The sequence below is a fragment of the Mobula birostris genome, chromosome 12 (assembly GCF_030028105.1).
Source record: "Mobula birostris isolate sMobBir1 chromosome 12, sMobBir1.hap1, whole genome shotgun sequence".
Lineage (NCBI taxonomy): Eukaryota > Metazoa > Chordata > Chondrichthyes > Myliobatiformes > Myliobatidae > Mobula > Mobula birostris.
The window spans coordinates 29488383-29513231 of record NC_092381.1 but is presented as its reverse complement, the minus strand read 5'-3'; the positions used below and the strand labels follow the sequence as shown (position 1 = coordinate 29513231).

The 24849-nt window shown below is 39.8% G+C and overlaps 1 protein-coding gene across 1 annotated transcript in view; it reads right to left on the bottom strand.

The window, feature by feature from the left end:
* The window catches only part of szt2 (SZT2 subunit of KICSTOR complex), a 270175-nt gene that overhangs the window by 168641 nt on the left and 76685 nt on the right, over window positions 1-24849 (bottom strand). Inside the window, exons 22-31 of the mRNA XM_072273538.1 lie at window positions 22968-23168; window positions 22323-22429; window positions 15823-15958; window positions 13585-13941; window positions 12817-13042; window positions 9903-10030; window positions 8309-8570; window positions 7186-7360; window positions 1715-1811; window positions 488-565 (exon numbers count right to left, since the gene is read on the bottom strand). Coding sequence (XP_072129639.1) covers window positions 488-565; window positions 1715-1811; window positions 7186-7360; window positions 8309-8570; window positions 9903-10030; window positions 12817-13042; window positions 13585-13941; window positions 15823-15958; window positions 22323-22429; window positions 22968-23168 — 1767 coding nt within the window. The remainder of the gene's footprint in view (window positions 1-487; window positions 566-1714; window positions 1812-7185; window positions 7361-8308; window positions 8571-9902; window positions 10031-12816; window positions 13043-13584; window positions 13942-15822; window positions 15959-22322; window positions 22430-22967; window positions 23169-24849) is intronic.

Genomic DNA, 24849 nt, shown 5'->3' with positions numbered 1-24849 from the left:
TAAGTCTCACCCTGCCAACCTACAAGGATAGCTGCCACAGAAACACAAAATATCATGGCACAATACGAAATGTTCACAACTTCAACTGAAGTTAAATTGTAGATATAGTTTGAATCACAGAATTGCAAGACCACAAATTCACTTATCCTCTTGAAAGGACACTCTTTATATATAAACAGCATGCCGTACCCATCTCACAAACAAGGACTGAATTTGCAAATCCATGCAATATGTGTGGTTATCGATTTTGAGAACATGAAAATTTATTGATCAAATACAGACACCAAATTACCAGAGACTCCCAGATCACTTTGCATCCAACCCACACTTTATCCAACCTGGAAATGATAGATACCAACAATGTGTGCAGTATTTGGAATAAACTTAATTCCCAAGTTCAATAATTTACTTAGTGAGAAACAAACAACTAAATTGATGGTTAACAGGCAAGAAATCATAACACATTAAAAAATTCAAAACATCTCACCTTCCTCCCCTGCCATCTCCAGCTCCGAAAGATCATTATCCTCACTCTGTTTTCGTTGTCTTTCATCCTGATAATTCTCTTCCTATAAATTTCAGGATATAGTGTATTTTAGAAAAACTCCTTTACAGGAGTCACAGTTACAGTTCTTGTCAAATCAGTCATAGATATCCATTTCTATACACAGAAGATATATGGCTATTGAATAAAAGCCACTATCCTGGCTACCTTGATTTACAACCATAGGATCATTACTTCAACTTGCTCAGTTGGCATTCCAATCCTGAAGACACTTTCACCTTAGAGCCAAGTTCACCAACCCTGCTAAGCCATTGAACTAGGTTCTAAACAGAAATTTCTCCACAGAGACCTATTGCAGAATGTTGAAGATGTCATAGAGAATGATATTTTTATAGTATTAACTGCTGCACCACAGTGCTTTTGTTTGGAGCCATCAAAGTCATTCTTCTGAAGGTCCTCTGTTCATAAAGGGTATTTTACTGTGGGTTAAAGCAATTGCAGAGCAGACATCAAAATCTTAGCTTCCCGAAAATGTCATAAATGAGGAAGTATGCAAATAAGTGCTGTTTGTCTTTTTTAAATTCGAAAACAACAATATCACAATGTATAAAGTACTTCTGAAAATAAACAACACATATATACAGCTATTTAGATCTCTCAAGAGAATTAATCTAAATGTAAAATATCTCAAGGTTGTTCAGAAACTTTAGAGAAGGTTAATTTCCCTTTCTCCTTTACTATTTAAAATCCTAAGCTCTAAAGAACACAAATGGTTGTTAAAAATGCTGGACTTGTGAGGTAGTGTTGCTTTCCAATGGATGAGTCATAATGTTAATTTATACATAACCATGTGGGATAAGTACAGTATAATTACCATGCCCATGAAACAAACCCCAGGATAAGTTAAAACAAAACAGTGCAATAGCTTCTATTTTAAGAGGTTAATCCTATCAGTAAGAATAAATTTCTTCCATTGAAGTCTCAGTTAACTTATGATCATGGAGCACAGTCAATGTGAACCTACATGTTCTCAACAATGCAGCCTTTTTCGAGTCTCATTGTGATGACTGCAGTAGGAACCATACAATATGAGTTACTAACTGCGATGTTAATCTGCTGTTAGTATCATAATATGGAGCTTAGCACGAATTTTTTCAAAATCTCCAAACCAATGCCCTATTGTTGTGCATGCTTGAGGTCACCACAGACTTGCCTCTTTCTTCGTTGTGGGAGAACAGTAAAAGAAGTAATAAGGGTTTGAAGGCACTGTCTTGAAATGCTGCCGTCCAATCTCAAGGAATTTGTCCTGTAAAGACAAAAATTTAAAATAAGGTATTGCCACATGCTGGAGATTTAAATGAAAAATATGAATTTATCTTGGCAGTTTTAGTTTTAAAATCTACATTTTAAAACTAGTTTCACATTGTGAAAAACCATCAAATGAGCCATGTCAGAAATAAATTAAAGTAAAAACTAATAAGTTACATGTTTGTCGTATCACTGTAACTGAACACTGACCATTAGTTACTACAGATTTGCTGAATGAGATCACATGATAAAAGATTGTAGTAATTACCAAAAAAAAGGGTGTACACATGAGGTTTGTGAAAGTTTCAGAACATAATGGAGCACCAGTAAGGAAAGAGAAAGCAGCATAAGTGAGCAGTCTACTAAAAAAAAACATTAAAAGAGAATGGTGCGTAAAAGTAAAGATTAACTGAAGTTAGTTTCACAACAAGAGGATTTGAAAGGACAAGCTGCAGAAAAATTAGGAAGGCCAAGTATTCTATAAATGTGGGAGTCGAAGATAGTGTTGTTTAGAAGACCTGCGTAACATTGTACAGGAATCACTGAAAATTAACATGTAGGTATAGCAAATATATAGAAAGGCAAATGGTAGATTGGCCTTTAGCACAAAAAGATTTCAGTGACAACGACTTATTGCAACTAGGTATGACCTGCTGTGATCACAAATGAAATACAAATCTAGTCTCCCCAACTAAGAAAGGACACACTTGTGATTGATTCCCAGAAGGATGAGTTTGGTGAATGTGGCAAGATTAACTGTGCTAGGCCTGTATTTATTTAAAAGAGCAAGAGGTGATTTCACTGATATGTGCAGAATACTTCAAAGGTTTGATACAGAGATGACATTTCCTGTTGGTAGGTTATCAAGAGCCAGAATCAGCCTCAAGAATATGGGCCAAGAACTGCTTCACAAGTAGGCAATGAACCTTTAAAATTCACTATGTAAGATACCTGTGAAGGCTCAGTCACAGAATAAATTCAATCAAGAGATTGCTATACAGGCTTATCCTAGGTTACAAACACCTAAAGGGTCAACCATATACATTAGTGAATAAATGATAACAAGATATAGGAGCAGAATTATGCTATTTGGCCCATTGAATCTACATTGCCATTTCATCATGGCTATTCCAATTTTCCTCTCAGCCCCAGTCTCCTGCCTTCTCCCCATAACCCTTCATGCCCTGACCATTCAACCTCTGCCTTAAATATACATACAGACTTGGCCTCTGTAGCTGCCCATGGCAATGAATTCCACAGATTCACTACTCTCAGCCTAAAAAAATTCCTCATATCCATTCTAAAAGGACGCCCCTCTATTCTGAGCATGTGTCCTCTGCACTTAGACTCCCCCACCATAGGAAATATCTTCTCCACATCCACTCTATCAAGGCCTTACACCATTCGATAGGTTTCAATGAGGTCACTCCTTATTCTTCTGAATTCCAGTGAATACAGGCCCAGAGCCATCAAACACTCTTCATATGACAAGCTGTTCAAATCTGGAACCATTTTCATGAATCTCCTTTGAACCCTTTCCTGTTTCAGCACATCCTTTTTAAGGAGCTCAAAACAGCTCACAATACTCTGTGAAGCTCACCAGTGCTTTATTAAGTCTTAACATTATATCTTTGCTTTTATATTATAGTTCTCTTGAAATGAATGCCAACATTGCATTTGCCTTCCTCAACACAGACACAACGTGCAAGTTAACCTTTAGAGAATCCTACACAAGAACTCCCAAGTCCCTTTGCGATTCAGTTTTTTGTATTTTTTCTCCATTTAGAAAATAGTCAACTCTTTCATTTCTTTTCCCAAAGTCCGTGACCATACACTTCCTGACACTGTATTCCATCTGCCACTTCTTTCCCCATTCTCCTAATCTGTCTAAGTCCTTCTGTAGCCTCTCTAGTTCCTCAAAACTACCTACCCCTCCACTTATCTTCATATCATCTGCAAACTTTGCAACAAAGCCATCAATTCCATCATTCAAATCACTGACGTGTAACATATATTAAAAAAAAAAATCGGTCCCAACACAGACCCGTGTGGAACACCACTGGTCACCGGCAGCCAACTAGAAAGGCTCCCTTTAATTCCACTTGTTGCCTCCTGCGAGTTAGCCACTCCTTTGTCCGTGCTAGAATCTTCCCTGTAATACCATGGGCTTGTAGCTTGTTAAGCAGCTTCATGGGTAGCACCTTGTCAAAGGCCTTTTGAAAATGCAAGTACACAACATCAATCAATTCTCCTTGTCTATCCTACTTGTTATTTCTTCAAAGAATTCCAACAGATTTGTCAGGGAAGATTTTCCCTTGAGGAAGCCATGCTAACTACAGCCTATATTATCATGTGCCTCCAAGTACCCTAAAACCACATCCTTAACAATCGATTCCAACATCTTCCCAACCACTGAGGTCAGACTAACTGGCCTATAATTTCCTTTTCTCTGCCTCTCTCCCTTCTTGAAGAGTGCAGTGACATTTGCAATTTTCCAATCATCTGGAACCATTTCAGAATCTAGTGATTCTTTAAAGATTACTACTAATGTGTCCACAATCTCGTCAGCCACCTCTTTCAGAACCATGGGGTGTACATCTTCTAGTCTAAGCACTTTCAGTTTCCCAAGAACCTTCTCCCTAGTAATGGTAACTTCATGCACTTCATGACCCCTGGCACCTGGAACTTGTACCATAATGCTATTGTCATTCACAGTGAAGACTGATACAAAATAGCTATTCAGTTCATCTGCCATTTCTTTGTCCCCCATTACTTCCTCACCAGCATCATTTACCAGCAGTCTGATATTCACTCTCACCTCTCTTTTACACTTTATGTATCTGGAGAAACTTTTGGTATCCTCTTTAATATTATTGGCTAGATTACTTCTGTATTGCATCTTTACCTTCTTAATGACTTTTTAGTTGCCTTCTATTGGTATCTGAAAGCTTCCCAATCCTCTAGCTTCCCACTAATTTTTGCTACATTGGCTTTGGCTTTTACGCTGGCTTTGACTTCTCATAGACAAAGAAGCATAGAAAACCAACAGCACAAAGTTGTGCTGAACATGTCCCTATCTTAGAAATTACTAGGGTTGCCCATAGCCCTTTATTTTTCTAAGTTCCACGTACCTAACCAAAAGTCTCTTAAAAGACTCTATCGTATCCGCTTCCACCACCGTTGCCGGCAGCCCATTCCACGCACTCACCACTCTCTGAGTAAAAAACATACCCCTGACATCTCCTCTGCACCTACTCCGCAGCACCTTAAACCTGTGTCTTCTTGTGGCAACCATTTCAGTCCTGGAGAAAAGCCTCTGACTATCCACATCATCTTATACACCTCTATCAGGTCACCTCTCATCCTCTGTCACTCCAAGGAGAAAAGGCCGAGTTCACTCAAACTGTTTTCATAAAGCATTTTCTTGTTTTAGTCCTGGTTGTGTCATCTTGACTTCAAAATACTTCTTCTTTGGGATCTATACATCCTGTGCCTTCTGAATTGCTTCCTGAAATTCCAGCCATTGCTGCTCTACCGTCATCCCTGTCAGTGTTTTTTTCCCAATCAATTCTGACTAGCAATATTATTAAGTATTTTACAGTGCAGTGGATTCCAGTTAATTGGGCCATTGGTTAATTGGGACAGTCATCTGGCACATATCTTGAAGAACAAATACTAATTGAGAAGATTGCCAGGATTCCCTTCATTTATTTGCGACACTATGCCACTTAATTGGGACAGGACACTGTTGCTGAACAGTTTCTAACTAGCGACAGTGGTATGCACTTGTGTGTAGCTATTAGACACTACACTGTGCTTAGAGCAAAAAGCTTTTAAATAGCACCAGTCACATGTGTTTGTGTTCAAAAAGTAGTAATTTTTGTCACTGATAGTTGGCAAGAAATAAGCAGCAAGTCAATCCAGAACTGTTTTACTCACTACAGTTTCAAACATTCAGGCCTGGAGATGCCAGAAATGATTGAGAGTGAAAATGAAACAATTTCCCTAACCCAACAAGTTAGGAATGACAAAGAATTTGAAGGTATTTACAATCATCTTGAATGTTGCAATGAAAATGGTTTGGTGGATGCAATCATTAAAAACATTATATAAAGACAGTCCATTATCTGCACTAGGAGTCTGCACTGATTTTGTTCATTTACAGTCAAACAAAACAACACTGCAGGGTACTTTTTGATGAGTTCCTTTGTCAATAACTATTATCGACTGTGGAGGCTGTGGTAGAACAAAGGACCCTACAGAAAGTCCTGGCAATTCTGGACAATGTTTCTTACCCTCTGGGTGCCACCTTGGCTGAACAGAGGGACACTTTTAGTAATAGACTAAGACAACTGCACTGCTCCAAACAGTGCTGCATGAGGTCATTCTTACCCTCAGCCATTAGGCTCTATAATGAGTCAACCTATAGACGGAGAAGTGACGATCCCTTCCTCTTAGACTATTTGAGGCAACTTATTTTTTTATTCTTTTTTACTTCTCTTGTATTTATATATCTGTACACTTGTAATGCTACTGTGACACTGTAATTTCCTTTGGGATCAATAAAGTGTCTATCTATTAGGAACTAATACACAGTTTTATAATACTGCAATAGTATTGATAGCGTTCTAACTTCTCACAGCCTCAGTGTTCTTTGACCAGTCCAGCTTATTGTCAATTCATATCCCCAGGTATTTGTAATCCTCCACCATGTCCACACTGACCGCCTGGATGGAAACAGGGGTCACTCTCCTCAGGTCTACCACCAGCTCCTTAGTCTTTTTCACATTAAGCTGCAGATAATTCTGCTCACACCATGTGACAAAGTTTCCTACCGTAGCCCTGTACTCAACCTCATCTCCCTTGCTGATGCATCCAACTATGGTAGAGTCATCCGAAAACTTCTGAAGATGACAAGACTCTGTGCAGTAGTTGAAGTCTGAGGTGTAAATGGTGAAGAGAAAGAGAGACAAGACAGTTCCCTGTGGAGCCCCAGTGCTGCTGATCACTCTGTCGGACACAAAGTATTGCAAGCAGACGTACTGTGGTCTGCCAGCCAGGTAATCAAGAATCCATGATACCAGGGAAGCATCCACCTGCATCGCTGTCAGCTTCTCCCCCAGCACAGCAGGGCAGATGGTGTTGAACACACTGGAGAAGTCAAAAAACTCATCCTTTCATTTATGATATCATGTCTTAGCCGTGACATACAGTATGCATTTCTTTAATCATACTACTGTCCTTCTTTCTTTTACCATCAAAATTCTCTCATGGTCTCCCTGTCCTTAAGACTGGTTGCCCTGACCCCCACATTTCTTTATAACCATGCCCTCTAAAGCCATTGAAGTTGCTGTTATCTCTCAATGCATTACCTGGATGATTTTGTGCAAGTTGGGGTAGACCTCACATGGCTGGCTGGATTGAAGAAGGGAGAGGGAGAATTCTGAGTGGACCTTCTTCATTTTTACTTCCTCTCGTGGAGAAGGAGATGCAGCACTGGACTGTATACTCCTCAAATCCTGTTCACCAAGATCTTCTGTTTCTATGCTGATAGAAGAACAGAAAACAATCAAGTGACCCAAGGAAATGTAATTTAACAACATTATGATCACTTCTGCTTTGATGCTCCTCGACAGAGTTTAGATACAATTGTAGTCAGAACTAAGTATATAGGTAATTTCCAATATTAGCAGAGAGGTTCTGGTAGTATATACTGGCTTTAAGATCTTCCCCCTCACCTCATACCACTTCCAATGGCAACTTCATTAACCTTGCTTGGGAACTTCCAAAACTATATTGTGTGATACCACTATGAACGGAGATGCAGCCAACTAGAACTCCAATTGTTCTGAAAGGAAGCCATTAAATTCCATTCTTCCTGTTCCTCTGTGCATGTAACATTTTCCTTTTACAGTTACCTTTTCTTTGGTTAAAGATTTTGGATTTTCTTTCTGCAAGTTATTGTTCTTTTTTAAGTGATGTTAAACTGATGCCTACTGGACAGAGCAGTGCAACAGATATACAGTAAATACAAGATGCTCTATAATGTTTCTTGTTCTAAGAAAATCACAAATTCTCTTTTATAAGTCTTGGTCGTAACTAAAGCTTTGGGGACCTCTTGATTAATTAAGATCAAAATAAAACTCTGATCACACTATCATTTTCTTAATATCGGATGAAAAATTTCAATTGTTGCCTTATCAATAAGTTATTGAAATGCTCAATTAATAACTACCATGAAACACCAGAACTCAAATAAGAAAAAAAAGAGTAAGATGGCTTGGATATTATGAACGAAGATAAATTATTTTGTAGCATTACTGGTTAAAATGTAAATGGTATGATGATAAAAGAGCATGACATTACAAATCTGTCATTGTAACTTGTGATGTGGAATACACAAGCGTAATCCTATCCATAAAGTAATAACACCTTGATGGTATTATGGATTGAACTTAAAAATACAAGGCCAGGTGATAGCACAAAACATCTTACCTTGAAGTGGAAGCTAGAACTCCCCTCTGCACCCTCTCATCCTCAACATTATTTCCTCCAATCACAAACTTTGTAGGAATAGATTCACGATCTCTCCAAAGCTGCATGTCGTGACTTTCACGGAATGCTCGGATGTGTCCGCAGAGTGTCTGCAGAAAAGTGGTGATATCGATTTCCTGCAACAGCTCCTCACAATAATCTGTAGCCGTAAGTAGATCCTGAGAGCTGATGTAATAGGATTGCTGTAAGCTCCTAAATACAGCTTTAAGACAAAAAAGAAAATACATCTTAATGTATTATGATCAAAGCAAAGAATTTCAAGCAGGCCAAAGGGAAATACAATGTACATTAAAGAATAAACCTCAATTTTGTGAATGGATCTCTTTCTCTTCTTTTAAACAATTAATCCTGTAACAGTTAAATCACAATTTAAATTCCATCAACTCTATTAACATTACTCAACAATTCTACGTGAATCCATAGTACATAAAGCATGGTTTGCATTGGACAAATAGACCGAATATAGAGCTGGGGAAGGGGTAAACTGTAGACATACTTGAAACCAATGATGAGAACGTTTTTTCCAACAAAGCATAGAATTAAATACACCATAATGGATGGAAAAATTCAAACCTGAGATAATTTAAAAAATAGGTTTAAATGAGAAAATAACTTAATCCCACGTGTTTATTGAAGTAAATTCTATATGTCCTCACCATTGCCAATATTTACTTCTAAATATCTAATTTTATTGACGTGCAAAATGTTACATTACCATTAGAAATTTTTCTCAGCTAATTGTTTTAATCAAAACTGCCGATGTATGCACTGGCTGTGCTTTCTTATAAACCTGTTATTGAATGAAGTTATGCTGTTTGGACAATAGATGTGTAGGTCTGCTTTAAATCTCTCAGTGATGAAGTAGCTTGTTGACCATGATTAAAGTAGTAAATAGAGGGAATGCCAAGAGCAAATTAAGTGTATTTATAATTTCAATGAGCGGAAGCATAATAGAAAAATAAATTGTTTTTTGCAATTTTTCTATCTGGCAAATGATTTCATTAAGTGCATTCAGCAATGTTTAAAACCATAGTTAACTAAAATAAGTGAGGATTTAAATTGTCCAAACCACTTATAACTGCTGCTTTGATGCATTTTCTTTCTCTAAAATGAAATTTATTGAGAATAATTTTTTTTTTGAAGTTGGGCACAAAACAGGAATATTATCCATCAAGTTTAGATAACATTTGCAATGTCTCAATCAATTTACAGTGTTTAATTTTTCAGAAGCAGCCAGCAATGACTTTTATATGAATAGAAACATGAACAATAACACTTTTAATGAGGAGTAATGGGGGGTGGTGGGAAGAGGGAGAGGTTTTGCCATATTTCCAAAGTAACCAGGCACCTGGTCATAAACCTAGACAACTTTCAAGAATCCACTGGATATGTTGATCAGTGATGGCTGCCTGCCAATATTCATTAGAGGAGCAACATTAAAGAAATAGGCTACCCAGCACATCAAATGTTGATGTGAATAATGGGATTATTAGGGAATAATACCTCTTCCACAAACCCTAGTGATTGATTTTACCTTTTACATAACATTGATGATAGTGCTCTTGCAATAAGTTGCAATAGTTGGACAGCTCTTTGTTCCTGTGGAATTGGAATACTGGATCCGTTAACGATGAGCCTGTTGACTTCTCCTGTGACAATGACCTTAAATCAATGTTGAAACAATTGATAGCAATTAAAAACTGTATATAACTGCCCAATAACATGTGGATTTAATGCTGGTCATATGATCAAAGCAATATAATAAACCATGTCTAATGAAAAGGTCATTGACTTAAATGTCATGTCTGTTTTTCCCTTGACAGATGCTGTCTGACCTATATGGTTCTAACAGCTGAAAAGATAGGTTTGCTCTCTCATTAGGACAGCCACTGTATTGTCCTCATTTTTATTTGTAGGATTAATTATTCTGTAATACTCTTTTGGGATTTTAATTAAGCAGGTCTTGTAGTGCTATGTACAGAAATAAACATATTTAGCAAAGTCAGGACTAAAACAATGCTGTCATATCTCGTGAAAGATCATGTAGATTAAGATCATCAACAAGAAAAAAAAGGAGCTACTATTGAAACATTTCTGGAACAAAAACTGATTTAAAAGAATTTTAGAACATTAAGACATCAGGATAGGACAAGTTATTGGGTTTAATACTTTAGAGTCGCATGGTACACATTAACTTCTTAATGCAGGTTATAAAACATTTTGTTGTGTTCATAAAATGTGTCAAAACTCAAAGCAAGAAATGTTTTATTCCCATTCTGTAATAAAAGAAATTCAGTGATTGCCTGACAGTTGTAAAACATTCTGTTGCATGTAGGGGGTCATGCAACCTTGCTGGGCACATTAGTGCTGTGGGAGGAAGGGATAAAGAGGTGGGGGGGGAGGACTGACTCCACTGGGAGATGGCACTGTTGACAAGGCTTTGCCTTCTTTTCACTCAGCAATTTCTTGCATCCCAAGAAACTCATGGAGAAAAGATCTCTTCTAAACTTAATCATCTGTCATAAGGCCCTCATTTGCATCCAATTATCATCAAAATTGAGATTTTCAAAGCCTGGAGGCTGGCATTGACTCTGGCACATCAAATACCCTGGGGCTAAATGTGCTTCAATGAAACAAGAATTCTAGCTTTCACTTGGACTTCTTTAGCCCGCCACTAAGTTTCACTCTGCTACTAAAATACCCTTTTGTGCCTATTAAATTTCCTCAAACATGACCACATAACTAATTAAGATCATCAGTTCATATAATCTTAATACCAGAGGTTGCAATGGTTCTATTTACTGCATTAGAAATAATTAACCCAGATCAGAACACAATTGAGCCCACAGGTATCTATAAATAATCAAACATCTTCCCATCCTTTACATTCTCTAATATTTGTACATTTGTATATCTATGAACTTTGTAATGCTACTGTGACACTGTAATTTCCTTTGGGATCAATAATGTATCTACCATCTATCTATATAGTCTGCATATAAACTACTTATTTCTTTTAGTTGCAACAACAATATGGGTGCAATAAAAACAGTGCCAAAACCAATCAACTCACAAACATGCCTCAATGTAAGTCACTTTCAAACCATCATAGCAGCTGGAGGGAATTGGATGAAAATGTGTTTCCTTCTGCTGATATTGCTCAGCAGCTGGGTGCTGATTTTTGCTTCAGATGTCTCCTATCACAGAACTTCTTGGTAGATGTTAAGATCATAAGATATTGGAGCAGAATTAGGCCATTTGGCCCATCGAGTCTGCTCCACCTTTTCATCGTGGCTGATCCATTTTCCCTCTCAGCCCCATTCTCCTGCCTTCTCTCCGTATCCTTTCATGCCCTGACTAATTAAGAATCTATCAACCTCTGCTTTAAATATACCCAATGACTTGGCCTCCACAGCTGCCTGTGGCAACAAATTCCACAGAATCTCCACTCTCTGGCTAAAGAAATTCCTCCTCACCTCCATTCTAAAAGGATGTCCCTCTCTTCTGAGGCTGTGTTCTCTGATCTTAGACTCTCCCACCATAGAAAACATCCTCTCCATATCCACTCTTTTGAGGCCTTTCACTATTCAATAGGTTTCAATTAGGTCACCCCTCATTCTTCTGAATTCCAGTGAATACAGGCCCAGAGCCATCAAGCACACTTCATATGACAGGCCATTCAATCCTGGAATCACTTTTGTGAAATTCTTTTGAACCCTCTCCAACGTCAGCACATGCTTTCTTGGATAAGGAGCCCAAAACTGCTCAAAATACTCCAAGTGAGGGCTCACCAGTGCTTTATAAAGCTTGTTGTTTTCATATTCTAGTCTTCTTGAAATGAATGTGACTCCAACATCTTCCCAACTACTGATACTAGACTAATTGGCCTATAATTGTGTCCTTTATTTGCTAAAGCAGTTGTGCTTTTGTTTATTTACTGTTAAGAACTGAAACTCAGAAATGACAATTAGCCATGGTTTCACTAAGTTCGTATCGGCTGCTTTCAGAAGGCACAGTCTCAGAACAGAAGGATGTCCATTTAGAACAGAGATGAGGAGGAATTTCTTTAGCCAGAGGGTGGTGAACCTGTGGAATTCATTGCCACAGATAACTGCGGAGGCCAAGTCATTGGGTACACGTCAAGCGGAGGTTGATAGGTTCTTGATAGTAAGGGCATCAAAGGTTACAGGGAGAAGGCTGAAGATTGGGGTTGAGTGGGATAATAAATCAACCGTGATGGATTAGCGAAGCAATCAATGGGCTGAATAGTCTAATATCTGCTCCCATGTCTTATGGTCTTACAACCTGCACCAGAGAACATACTCAAAATCAGAAGGGGAGATGACTGGATTAGTGGAAACGTCAAGCTGTTGCTCCCATGATACACTCAGATTGGCAGGTACTTACACTATCCATTCTGACCAGAAAGAAAAAATAAATATCCCTACCTGATATAAATGTCCCGATTTGGCCGCTCTATGCAAGAATTCACAAGTTGCTCTTTCAATGAATCTAGTGAGCAGTTGTACACATAGATCGGGCATCGAAGACGGTCTGGATGACTGGCGTCAACCCGCGAGGACTGTCTACTAAATGTGATGTGGAAGTCTTTCTTTGGAGGCAAACTGAACTCCACTCGTTCCTTCATTGTTTCTGAAGATGCAGAGTCAGTATCTGAGGAAGGCGTTAGAGGTGTGAAATACATTAAGCAACACAAAACAGAGACTAAAAAATACTGACTAGCTGGCAGAGCATATTAGAATAAGTGCAAGAAAAGAAGTATATTTGTATTTATGTAGCAATGTTGAAAGTACATTTCAAAGTACTTTGAAGGGAGATATTGTTATAATCTAGAAAATAGGGTAGCTGTTTTTTGTACAAATTCCTAACCATGTGATAAAAACTAGATAATCTGCTTCTTCCCCCCAAACTAAAATGGAGGAATATGAATTGGCAGGGTGAATGGCAACACTCCTGATTCATTGAGATCTTTTGTGGTCCAGCTGGGTATTATGTCACCCAAAAGACTGGTGGCACGTCCAAGATGCACCGTTCACTCAGCACTGCTGCAGAAAGTGGCCCGAAAATCTCAGAGCTCAAGTCTCAAAAATATTCAATCTAAACTTAAAATAACAGCTTTCAGACCGAGAGGAGGAGTCATAACACCACTTCTAAGTAAACAAAGCAGTAATCATTGCACAGAGAGCAACCCTTACCTGTATCAGGTTGTACTTTCTCCTTCTCTGAATCAAATAATGACATTTCATTTCCTGTTGCTGGAATCGGAGAAGGGAGTGTTGTAGCCTGAGTGGACTTGTTTTCTTGTCCTGGGGATAGAGAGTCTATCTTGGTAGTATTATTCTTTGAAATACTCATTGGCATTTGGTCAGCTTCACTATCAAGTCCACCAAAACAACCTACTTCAGGCATTTTTATTGCCAAGGAGGCACTAAATCCTTTCAACTGCTCACTCAAAGAGGACTCCCTCATTTCAACTTGTAGCAGTTCTTCATTTCCTACACCAGCACTCTTTGTACTCTCATCAGTCTCAGGAGTCATCAGTTGCTGCATATCTTCGTAGAAATAGAGAGCACAGAAAGAAAACACATTTTTAAAAAAATGTCACAAAAATATTAACTCCCTTATTCCATCACTAGTTAATGATTAATATAATAATAATTATTATTTTCAACTTCAGTGTTAGTAGAAGTATTTATGCCAGGAAAAGTCCAACAATTGTGCTTATGACCAATCTGATCGAATTTCATTTTCAAGTCGTTTGATCTTTACAATTTTCATTTTGAGCAAATTAAGCATCAGAAATATTTTCTTTATATCCAGTCTTCTTAAATTATTGTTTTGATTCACTTTGTCACCATAGTTTCCAGAGGAGTATGTCCACCCTGCTTACTAAAATTTAGGGAAAAGTCCTGAGAATGTCTGGGCATAATGCCTGACATGAAGAAACCAGCCTGCTATGTTCATCTCTGACAACTGTGCTACAAGGTGCCAACAAAGAATGGTACCAAGCCACTTCAGATAGAGATCAGTGCCTCTAGGTAAAGATCCACACACATAACATTATGTTAGGCTCCAGGCAAATGCAAACAAAAAGCTTACATCAACTGCAGTTACTTCAGGTTTTTAAAGACAGGACTTTTAAATAAAAGTTGTACCTTAAACTTTTACACAAGTTATTTTGTGCAGCTCCTAGGGTGGCCTCTCACGGGACATCTTACCTCATTGCCACAGAGCAGTAAACTCTGCTCCCACAATCTGTGACAATATTTCGCCTTATTAAATTTGCTGTTCATTTAGGGAACAGGATATTTATAATGAACACTTTCAACAGATAGCATTCACATTCTTTAAGATAAAAATATAGTAGTTGGAAACAAAACGCAAACAAATAATCACACTAACATGAGAAAATTTGCAGATGCTGGAAATTCAAGCAACACACACAAAATGCTGGTGGAACACAGCAGGCCAGGCAGCATCTATAGGAAGAAGAGCAGTTGACGTTTCGGGTCAAGACCCCTCAGCAGGACTAACGGAAAAAAGAGATAGTAAGAGATTTGAAAGTGGGGGGAGGGGGAGAGGACCAGAAATGATAGGAGAAGACAGGAGGAGGAGGGATGAAGCCAAGACCTGGGAAGTTGATTGGTGAAAGGGATACAAAGCTGGAGAAAGGGGAGTATCATGGGACTGAAGGACTTGGAAGAAAGAAAGGGGGAGGGAAGCACCAGAGGAAGATGGAGAACAGGCAAGGAGTTATTGTGGGGGGGGGGGAAGGAGGGGGGGGAAGGAGGGGGGGAAGGAGGGGGGGAAGGAGGGGGGGAAGGAGGGGGGGAAGGAGGGGGGGAAGGAGGGGGGGAAGGAGGGGGGGAAGGAGGGGGGGAAGGAGGGGGGGAAGGAGGGGGGAAGAAGGGGAGGAGGGGCATTAACAGAAGTTAGAGAAATCAATGCTAATGCCATCAGGTTGGAGGCTACCCAGACGGAATATAAGGTGTTGTTCCTCCAACCTGAGTGTGGCTTCATCTCAATAATAGAGGAGGCCATGGATTGACATATCAGAATGGGAATAGGACGTGGAATTAAAATGTGTGGCCACTGGGAGATCCGGCTTCCTGTGGCGGACAGAGTGTAGGTGTTAACAAATCTCTTACTATTTCTTTTTTCCGTTAGTCCTGACGAAGGGTCTTGACCCAAAACATCGACTGTTCTTCTTCCTATAGATGCTGCCTGGCTTGCTGTGTTCCACCAGCATTTTGTGTGTATCAACTTACAATGAACCTTCTAAATCACTACAAAGGATCTCTAGCTTTGAAAGCCATTATGTATAACTGACGGAATGGAACGCATGAAATGAATTCTAACAAGAAACAGCAAGCTAACTTGCCTCTTCAAGCAACACTTGTGCCAAAAAATAAAGATACATTGATAAAACTTACCAGAAAAGGTGGCTGGCAAAAAGATGAGCAGGATTTGTTGTGCATTCACAAATCTGGTATAACATCTCCACTGAGGAATGGTCTCATTTTCAACTGAAACTACATTGTCCTCAGTCATATCAGCATTCCCAACACTCTAATCAAGAGAAGCATATTTTTAATGCAAAGCATTAAGTAAGAATTTCAAATATTTCATTCTGGAGTAAGCTTTCTGAAAATGCATTTTATTACAAGAACTGCCACATATTTTGTTCATTATCAGGAAGTATACCCACCAGCAAGACTCAAAAATTTTTTGGAACTTTTTGGTGGGCTACATTAATCGCAAGAGGTCATTCACTGGTGAAGCGGCGCGGAGCTTAAAAAGATCTAGGAGCCTTTTAGAACTTTCTGGTGGATGACCATTACCGCAATCTTTTTAAGAACACGGCAGGGAGCAATAAAAAGAAACGAGGTGTTTAAGCAGAGCAGCCATTATAGGAGTGTGCCAGTGTTAGAGTGGTCAGGCTTCTGCTCAACAAGCTTGGGCCAGGACAGGCATAGGCTTAAGTTTAAGATTAGGAAGTTACAGGTATAACAAGTGCAGGCAGAATGGTAGTTCAGCTCCTCCTGTGAGATGTGGGATTTCAGGTCACCTAACTCAGGGGTCCCCAACATTTTTTGCACTGTGGACCGGTTTAATATTGACAATATTCTTGCGGACCCGCCAACCCAGGGGGTGGGGGGGTGCAGGGTTGCCAACGGCAAAGAGTAGCAGTCAAATACGTTGTTTTCCCAAAGACTACAATGATCATGAAGCCTTGCGCGGGCACCATTGCGCATGCGTTACCTGCGCATACGTGTACCTGCTGATTTTTTTCTGAAAATCGTTTTTAGTGATTCTGTTCGGGGGGGGTGTTAATCACGACTGGAATATAGGTGATAATTGGCTAATACACTCAATTTTGTTTCTAAAAGGGTTTATCTAACAAATTTAATATTAAACACAGCGCATATTTTCCTCGCATGAATATAGTGATAAGTCAATTATCAGGGGAGGACAGGGAGCTTGAAGTAAGTATTGAACGAACTTCCAGTAGAAGTAGCAGGAGCAGATTCGATATTATCATTTAAAGAAAAATTGGATAGGTATATGGACAGGAAAGGAATGGCTGAGTGCAGGTTGGTGGGACTAGGTGAGAGTAGCGTTCGGCACGGACTAGAAGGGCAGAGATTGCCTGTTTCCGTGTTGTAATTGTTATATGGTTATATAAGTCAATAGCATCATAACATTTTAAGTAACGTTTGGATATTAAACACACAGCACATATTTTCCCCGTATGAACATATAAAATCATTGCAACACACCAATATCGCTGAATCAGTGGGAGCCCTGGGCTTGTTTCCCTGCAACAAGACGGTCCTATCGAGGGGTGATGGGAGACAGTGATACTCGAAGGGAGTTCCTTATGTCCAGTCTATTCCGCAATTTAGTTTTATTTGCATTCATTGCAGAAAACTCCGCTTCACAGAGATATGATGTTGGAAATGGAAGCAACGTTTTCAGTGCTTTCGTGGCTATCTCAGGATATTCAGCCTTGACTTTGATCCAGAATGCCGGCAGAGGTGTTATGTCAGACATACTTTTCAGCCCACCGTAATTTGCAAACTTAAAGAGTTGATCTCCTTCCCGCGCTGACACGGATGACGCGCGGGTAATGACCTCGCATGCGTAATGGCTCAACAGTGGCCGTGACAGGGGATGAGAAAAGGTGCAGCCGACTCATATCAGCAAATCATATTGCTTCCTCGCAGCCCGGTGGTTGGGGACCGCTGACCTAACTGACTCCCTGATGACTACATCTGCTCCTGACTGATAAGGTCAAGGAACTGGAGCTGGATGTACTCAGGACCATCAAGGCGGTTGAAAGCCTCATATGTAAGACTTTTAGAGATGTGGTCACCCAGAGTGCAGGCTCCAGATTGCAGGTAGGTGAGCACCAAGAGAAATGAGGGGAGTACGTAGTCAGTGCAGTGTTCCCCTATGGCCATTCCACTCAGCAAACAAATATACCCCTTTGGATACTCCTGGGGGATGACCTATCAGGGCACAGCAGAAGCAGCTAGGCCAGTGGCAGAGCGATAGTGTTAGGGGCTTCGACAGTTAGGGGGACAGCAGCAGATTCTGCGGCCGCACGACAATCCAGGATGGTTAACAAGGTAAAAGCACATGGTATCGCAGGAAAGATGGATACAAGATTGGCTCCCTGCCGTTGACTACTGGTGTTCTGCGGGGCTCGTTATTGGAACCACTTCTTTTCTTGTTATATATCATGATGAAATTGATGGCTTAATGGCCAAGTTTGCAAACAATACAAGGACAGGTAGAAGAACAGGTAATGTTGAGGAAGCAGGGAGTCTGCAGAAGGAGTTGGGCAGATTGGTAGAATGTGCAAATAAGTGGCAGATGGAATGTTGTGTAGGAAGTGTATGTTTATGCACTTTGGTAGAAGGAATAAAGGTGTATACTATTTTCTAAATGGGGAGAAAATTCAAAAATCAGAGGTGCAAAAGGACTTGGGTTAAAAAAGCTTCACTCCCAGAATAAGCTCAATGCCATTTATGCTCACTTCACCAACTCCCACTGCCTCCGCTCCCCCTGTGCTTTCAGACTCTGAGGCCAACGTGAGAGCACCCTTTAGAAGGGCAAACCCAGAGAAAGCATCCAGCCCAGACAGGGTACACGGCCGGGTACATTCATGCTGATGATCAATTGGCTGGAGTGTTCACTGCTATCTTTAACCTCTCGCTTTGGCAGTCTGAGATACCCACTTGCTTCAAACAGGCTTCAATTATACCAGTGCCTAAGAAGAATGTGGTAATCTGCCTCAATGACTATCATCCAGTAGAACTTGCAGTCGCTGTGATGGAGTGCTTTGAGAGGTTGCTGATGAAACATATTAATTCCTGCCTGAGAAGTGACTTGGATCCATCCCAATTTGTCTACCGGCACAACAAATAGCAGATACCATTTCATTGGTCTTCATTCAATCCTGGAACATCTGGACAGCGAGGATACGTACATCAGGATGCTCCTAAATGATTAGGACTCAGCATTCAAAACTATTATCCCCTCAAAACTAATCAATAAGCTTCAAGTCCTAAGCCTCAATACCACCTTGTGCAACACAATCCTTGATTTCCTCACTTGCAGACCCACAATCTTCCTCAGCACAGCTGCACCACAAGGTTGTGTGCTTAGCCCCTATTCTACTCACTTTATACTTGACTCTGAGGTTAAGCACAACTCCAATGCTGTATTTAAGTTTGCTGATGATATCATTGTTGTTGGTCAATTCAAAGATGGTGACGTATCAGCATATAGGAGGGAGATTGAAAAGCTGGCTCTCCTTCAATGTCAGCAAGACCAAGGAGATCATTACTGGAGGTCGATGCGCCAGTCCTCATTAGGGGAATTAGAAGTGGAGAGGGTCAGCAACTTTAAATTATTTGGTGTTATCATTTCAGAAGATCTGTCCTGGGTCTGGTACTCAAGTGCCATTACAAAGAAAGCAAGGCAGCGCCTCCACTTTATTGGAAGCTTGGGAAGATTCAGCATGTCATCTAAAACTTTGACAAGCTTTCATAGCTGCACAGTGGAGAATACACACTGATTGCATCACGGCCTGGTATGGAAATGCTAATGCCCATATATGGAAAAGCTAAAAAACAAAGTGGATGTGGCCCAATCCATCACAGGTAAAGCCCTTCCCCCCCACTGAGCACACTTACACGAACTGCTACTGGAAAGTAGCATGAATCATCACCATCCTGGCCATGCTTTCTTCTTGCTGCTACCATCAGGAAGGTGGTACAGGAGCCTCAGGACCCACACCAGGTTCAGAAACAGTTATTACCCCTCAACCAACATGCTCTTGAACCAGAAGGGATAACTTCACTCAACTTCACTTGCCCCATTATTGAAATGTTCCCTAAACCTATGGACACACTTTCAAGGACTTTTATCTCATGTCCTTGATATTTATTGCTTATTTATTAATTATTATCTTCTTTTCTCTTTCTTTTTGTATTTTGCAGAGTTTGTTTTTTTCCCCACACTGGTTGTTACCTACCTTGTTGGGTGTGGGTTTTACATTGATTCTATAGTGTTTCTCGTATTTACTATGATCACCTCATTCTTGGGGCACTCCTCTGTTTTTGTGGATGGTTATGAAGAAAAAGCATTTCAGAATGTATACTGTATACATTTCTCTGACATTAAATTGTACCTTTGAACCTTTGAAAAAGGAATCTTAGGGTTGTATATGGTGACATATACACCATGTACTTCAATAATAAATTTACTTTAAACTTTGACTAGAATATAAGAGCAAGGATGTAATGTCGAAACGTTATAAGGCATTGGTCAGGCAGGACCTAAGAGTATTGTGAGAAATTTTGGGCCTCATATCCAAAAAAAGATTTGCTGGCATTGAGAGGGTCCAGAAGAGGTTTAACTGTACAAGAATAGTTCCTGGAACGAAAAGGTGAATGTATGAGGAGCCTATAATGGCTTTGAGCCTGTACCCGCTGGAGTTTACAACAATGAGGGGGAATCTCATTGAAACCTACCGAATATTAAAAGGTCTTGACAGAATGGATGTGGAGAGGATGTTTCTTACAGTGGTGAGTCTAGGACTAGAGGGCACAGCCTTGGAATAGAGAGACGTCCATTTAGAACAGAGGTGATGAGGAATTCCTTTAGCCAGAGGATAGCAAATGTGTGGAAATGATTGCCACAGGCAGCTGTGGAGTATATTTAAAATAGAGGTTGATAAGTTCTTGATTAGTCAGGGCATCAAACATTAAGGGGAGAAAGCAGAATGGGTTTGAGAGGGATAATAAATCAGCCATGGTGGAATGGCAGAGCAGTCTCGATTGGCTGAGTATTCTAGTTTTGCTCCTGAGTCTTCTGGTCTAAGACCAGCAATTATTGTCGATTCTTAATTTCTCGAGAAGATAATCTCCAACTACATCTCTCCAGCAGGACATCTCATATTCTACATACTTCCCTTCACAGTAAATATTTTGTTAATTTTTATATTCATCGAACAGGTAATATATCATCAGGTGTTCCCACTGACTGATGCTTGACATCACTATAATTCTACTTAATAATGCAAGGATGAAACACAATCTCAAACAAGCGCTCCTTTCAAATTGTAAAATTACTATTTCAATATAATGTTCAGTATACTTGAAGTATAGGGAATGAATTGCCCTAAGATGTTGCATCACAAAGGAACAGGCTTGAATTAGTACTATTAAAACGATTGCACAACTCCTGCAGGCAGAAATACGTAATCATAAAATAGAATCTAACTTTAGTAATGCTATATAAATAAAATATTTTATTACTATTGGCAACAAATTGAAGTTACAAGTTAAATCCAGGGATATGATCACATGGGAGAATCCATTCTTCACTTGTACTGAGCATTATCACGAGTGACTAAGTTCACTGCACACAACCCTTTATTACATTAAATATTAGCTCAAGAGTCCAAATTAATCACAAATGAATAGGACAAAATGTAAAGCTATTCTCAAACTTAATTCAGTTATAAAGAAATTTATCAAATACGTAAGATTATCATTGGAAACAACTTGAAACTAAACAATAGTTTGTTAGTAGCTGAAACAGTCATATCACTTATGACATAATCATATATCACATCATATGACATAGTTATAGTGATACCTATCACACGCAAACCTTAAATTAAGTGCCAAGAGTGTGACACTTATCCAGTTTGCCACTGGTGGAAGTAATGTTTAATAACCTACCCTTAGCCCAAGCAAATCACCATCTTCAAATATCAATTTCTTTCATTGTTTTTATTTGCTACATAGTTAGAAGAAAGTTTGTTAAATTTGAAACACTTTAATGCTACTCTCTTTGGAATTGGCAGGAACTCTAAATTCTCAACACTAACAAAACCTTGAAGTGCTGTAATTTCACTATGGCTTATGGGTTGTGGGTTTTACTCTGTAGTCCACGTTATGAAATGTTTCTGGTTTCTGGTCAGTCCTTTTTTGTCGCTATTTTGTGTGATTTTGATCAGGGCGGATAAGCTCTGTGACCTGAAACTAATGAACAACACAGCATTAGACTGAACTGAACTGAGCTGAAATGAATATACCTGGACTGGTGCAACGATTTGTAATTTGGTGTTTTACATTCTACATTTTCGCTCGGTTTTTGTGTGTTGGGAGTCTGATGTTTTTCTTTGAATGGGTTCCATGGTTTTCTTTCTTTGTTTTATAGCTGTCTGCGGGAAGATGAATCGCAGAGTTGTATACTACATACATACTTTGATAATAAATGTACTTTGACTCTTTGTTAAGCAGGACTCTTAGTTCAGCGGGATTCCCAAGGGACATTAAAAAGGTTTTGGATGAGTTCAGCAGTCCAGTGCATGCCTCACCACAATATACCACTACAGACTTCCTAAACTCACCTGTAACGTGCTGGTTGAACCCATGACCTCTTTGTTATTCCCCAGGGCATGCAATGACATCATTGTGTCTTGTCTCTCCAATTTTTTGAACACTTTCAGTGGTTCTTCTAGTGAAGAAACAGGATATAACAAGTAAGCATGCTGCAAGCATCTTATTCTGATTGAACTAGATTTATAAAGATATTGCAATGCCCTGAAAACATCGAACTCAAATGGCAAACTTCATTTGTTTTTAGTTGGGATTGATGGAAATTTTAATAGAAACAGAAACCTCTTCCTTAAGCTAGCTCCTCATGTGCTAAAATGTGATGAGCCACAGAGCAAAGAAGTACAACCTCTCTTTGAAACACCTGGGGTGGTGGTAGAGACAGAAAGATTGGGACATTTAAGAGATACTTAGATAAGCACATGAATCTGAGGACATGGGCATTCTGTAAAAAGAGAGGATTAGTCCAGTTGCCCATTTGATTTCTCATTCAATTGTCTTAGCACAACATTGTAGGTCGAAGGGACTGTTCCTGTGCTGTAACTGTTCTATGTTCTACATAGATCCTGAACTAATGTGGAAAAAAAACATTAAAATTTTGTGGCTTATTAAGACCAAAAGTTGATACAAGCAAGTGAAAAATTTCTACATTATTTTACCTTTTACAGGTGGTAGAGTGAAGGGAATGGAATGCCCATTTCGATCCCGTTGCAAAATTTGCTGCATAAAAGTTGCATGATCAGAGTCAGCCAAAGGCAATTCCCGGTCACTGAGAGTCTCTTGTAAACAATTATGGAAAAGACTCAAGAGAATCTCATTGGGCAAAGAAGTGGTTTCCTTTGCACTTCCATCATCCTCCCCTGAAAGAAAAGGCACAACAGAGGATAATCCTCCAAATATATAATAGAACTCAAGCTTTAAACAGTTTTTGGGAATAGTATATAGCAGCATCATACATTCACATAGCGTCATATTTGTAAATAGTCTATGGGGAGGAGACAATGGGCAGTGAAGTCTCCTGGACCTGACTGGTGTGGAGCAGAGCTTCACTAGGACTTTTTGTAATGCCATCGCTAACATAGACTTCTCAAAACAAACCCAAACTACAAAGCAGGAAAAAAGCTTTGACACATAGCAAAACTATGTTTTGTAGGCTTTGTCATTATGAGCAGAGTCCAGCAATGCACCTATAATGCTGCTACCTCACAGGTCCAGAGACCTGGCTTCAATCCTAACCTTTGGTTCTGTCTGCATAGAATTTGCATGTTCTTTCTGCAACTATCTGGGTTTCACTTGCATGATTTCTGACTTTTTGAATAAGCCTACCGTGTGGAACCTTGTCAAATGCCTTACTAAAATCCATGTAGATCACATCCACTGCACTACCCTCATCTTTTACGCCTGGTCACCTCCTCAAAGAACTCTATCAGGCTTGTTAGACACGATCTGCCCTTCACAAAGCCATGCTGACTGTCCCTGATCAGACCATAATTTTCTAAATGCACACAGATCCTATCTCTAAGAATCTTTTCCAACAGCTTTCCCACCACAGACGCAAGGCTCACTGGTCTATAATTACCCGGACTACCCCTTTTTTGAACAAGGGGACAACATTCGCATCCCTCCAATCCTCCAGTACCATTCCCGTGGACAACAAGGACACAAAGATCCTAGCCAGAGGCTCAGCAATTTCTTCCCTTGCCTCGTGGAGCAGCCTGGGGAATATTCCGTCATGCCCCGGGGACTTATCCGTCCTAATGTATTTTAACGAGGCATGGGATCTAGGGAAGTTTGGCCAGGTGGATTCAGAATTGGCTTGCCTGCAGAAGGGTAGAGGGTCGTGGTGAAGGGAATACATTCGGATTGGAGGGTTGCGACTAGTGGTGTCCCACAAGGATCGGTTCTAGGACCTCTACTTTTCATGATTTTTATTAATGATCTGGATGTGGGGGTAGAAAGGTGGGTTGGCAAGTTTACAGATGACACAAAGGTTGGTGGTGTTGTAGATAGTGTAGAGGATTGTTGAAGATTGCAGAGAGATATTGATAGGATGCAGAAGTGGGCTGAGAAGTGGCAGATGGAGTTCAACCCGGAGAACTGTGAGGTTGTACACTTCGGAAGGACAAACTCCAAGGCAGAGTACAAAGTAAATGGCAGGATACTTGGTAGGGTGGAGGAGCAGAGGGATCTGGGGGTACATGTCCACAGATCCCTGAAAAGTTGCCTCACAGATGGATAAGGTAGTTAAGAAAGCTTATGGGGTGTTAGTTTTCATAAGTGGAGGGATAGAGCTTAAGAGTCGCAAGGTAATGATGCAGCTCTAAAAACTCTGGTTAGGCCACACTTGGAGTACTGTGTCCAGTTCTGGTCACCTCACTATAGGAAGGATGTGGAAGCATTGGAAAGGGTACAGAGGAGATTTACCAGGATGCTGCCTGGTTTAGAAAGTATGCATTATGATCAGAGATTAAGGGAGCTATGGCTTTACTCTTTGGAGAGAAGGAGGATGAGAGGAGACATGATAGAGGTGTACAAGATAAT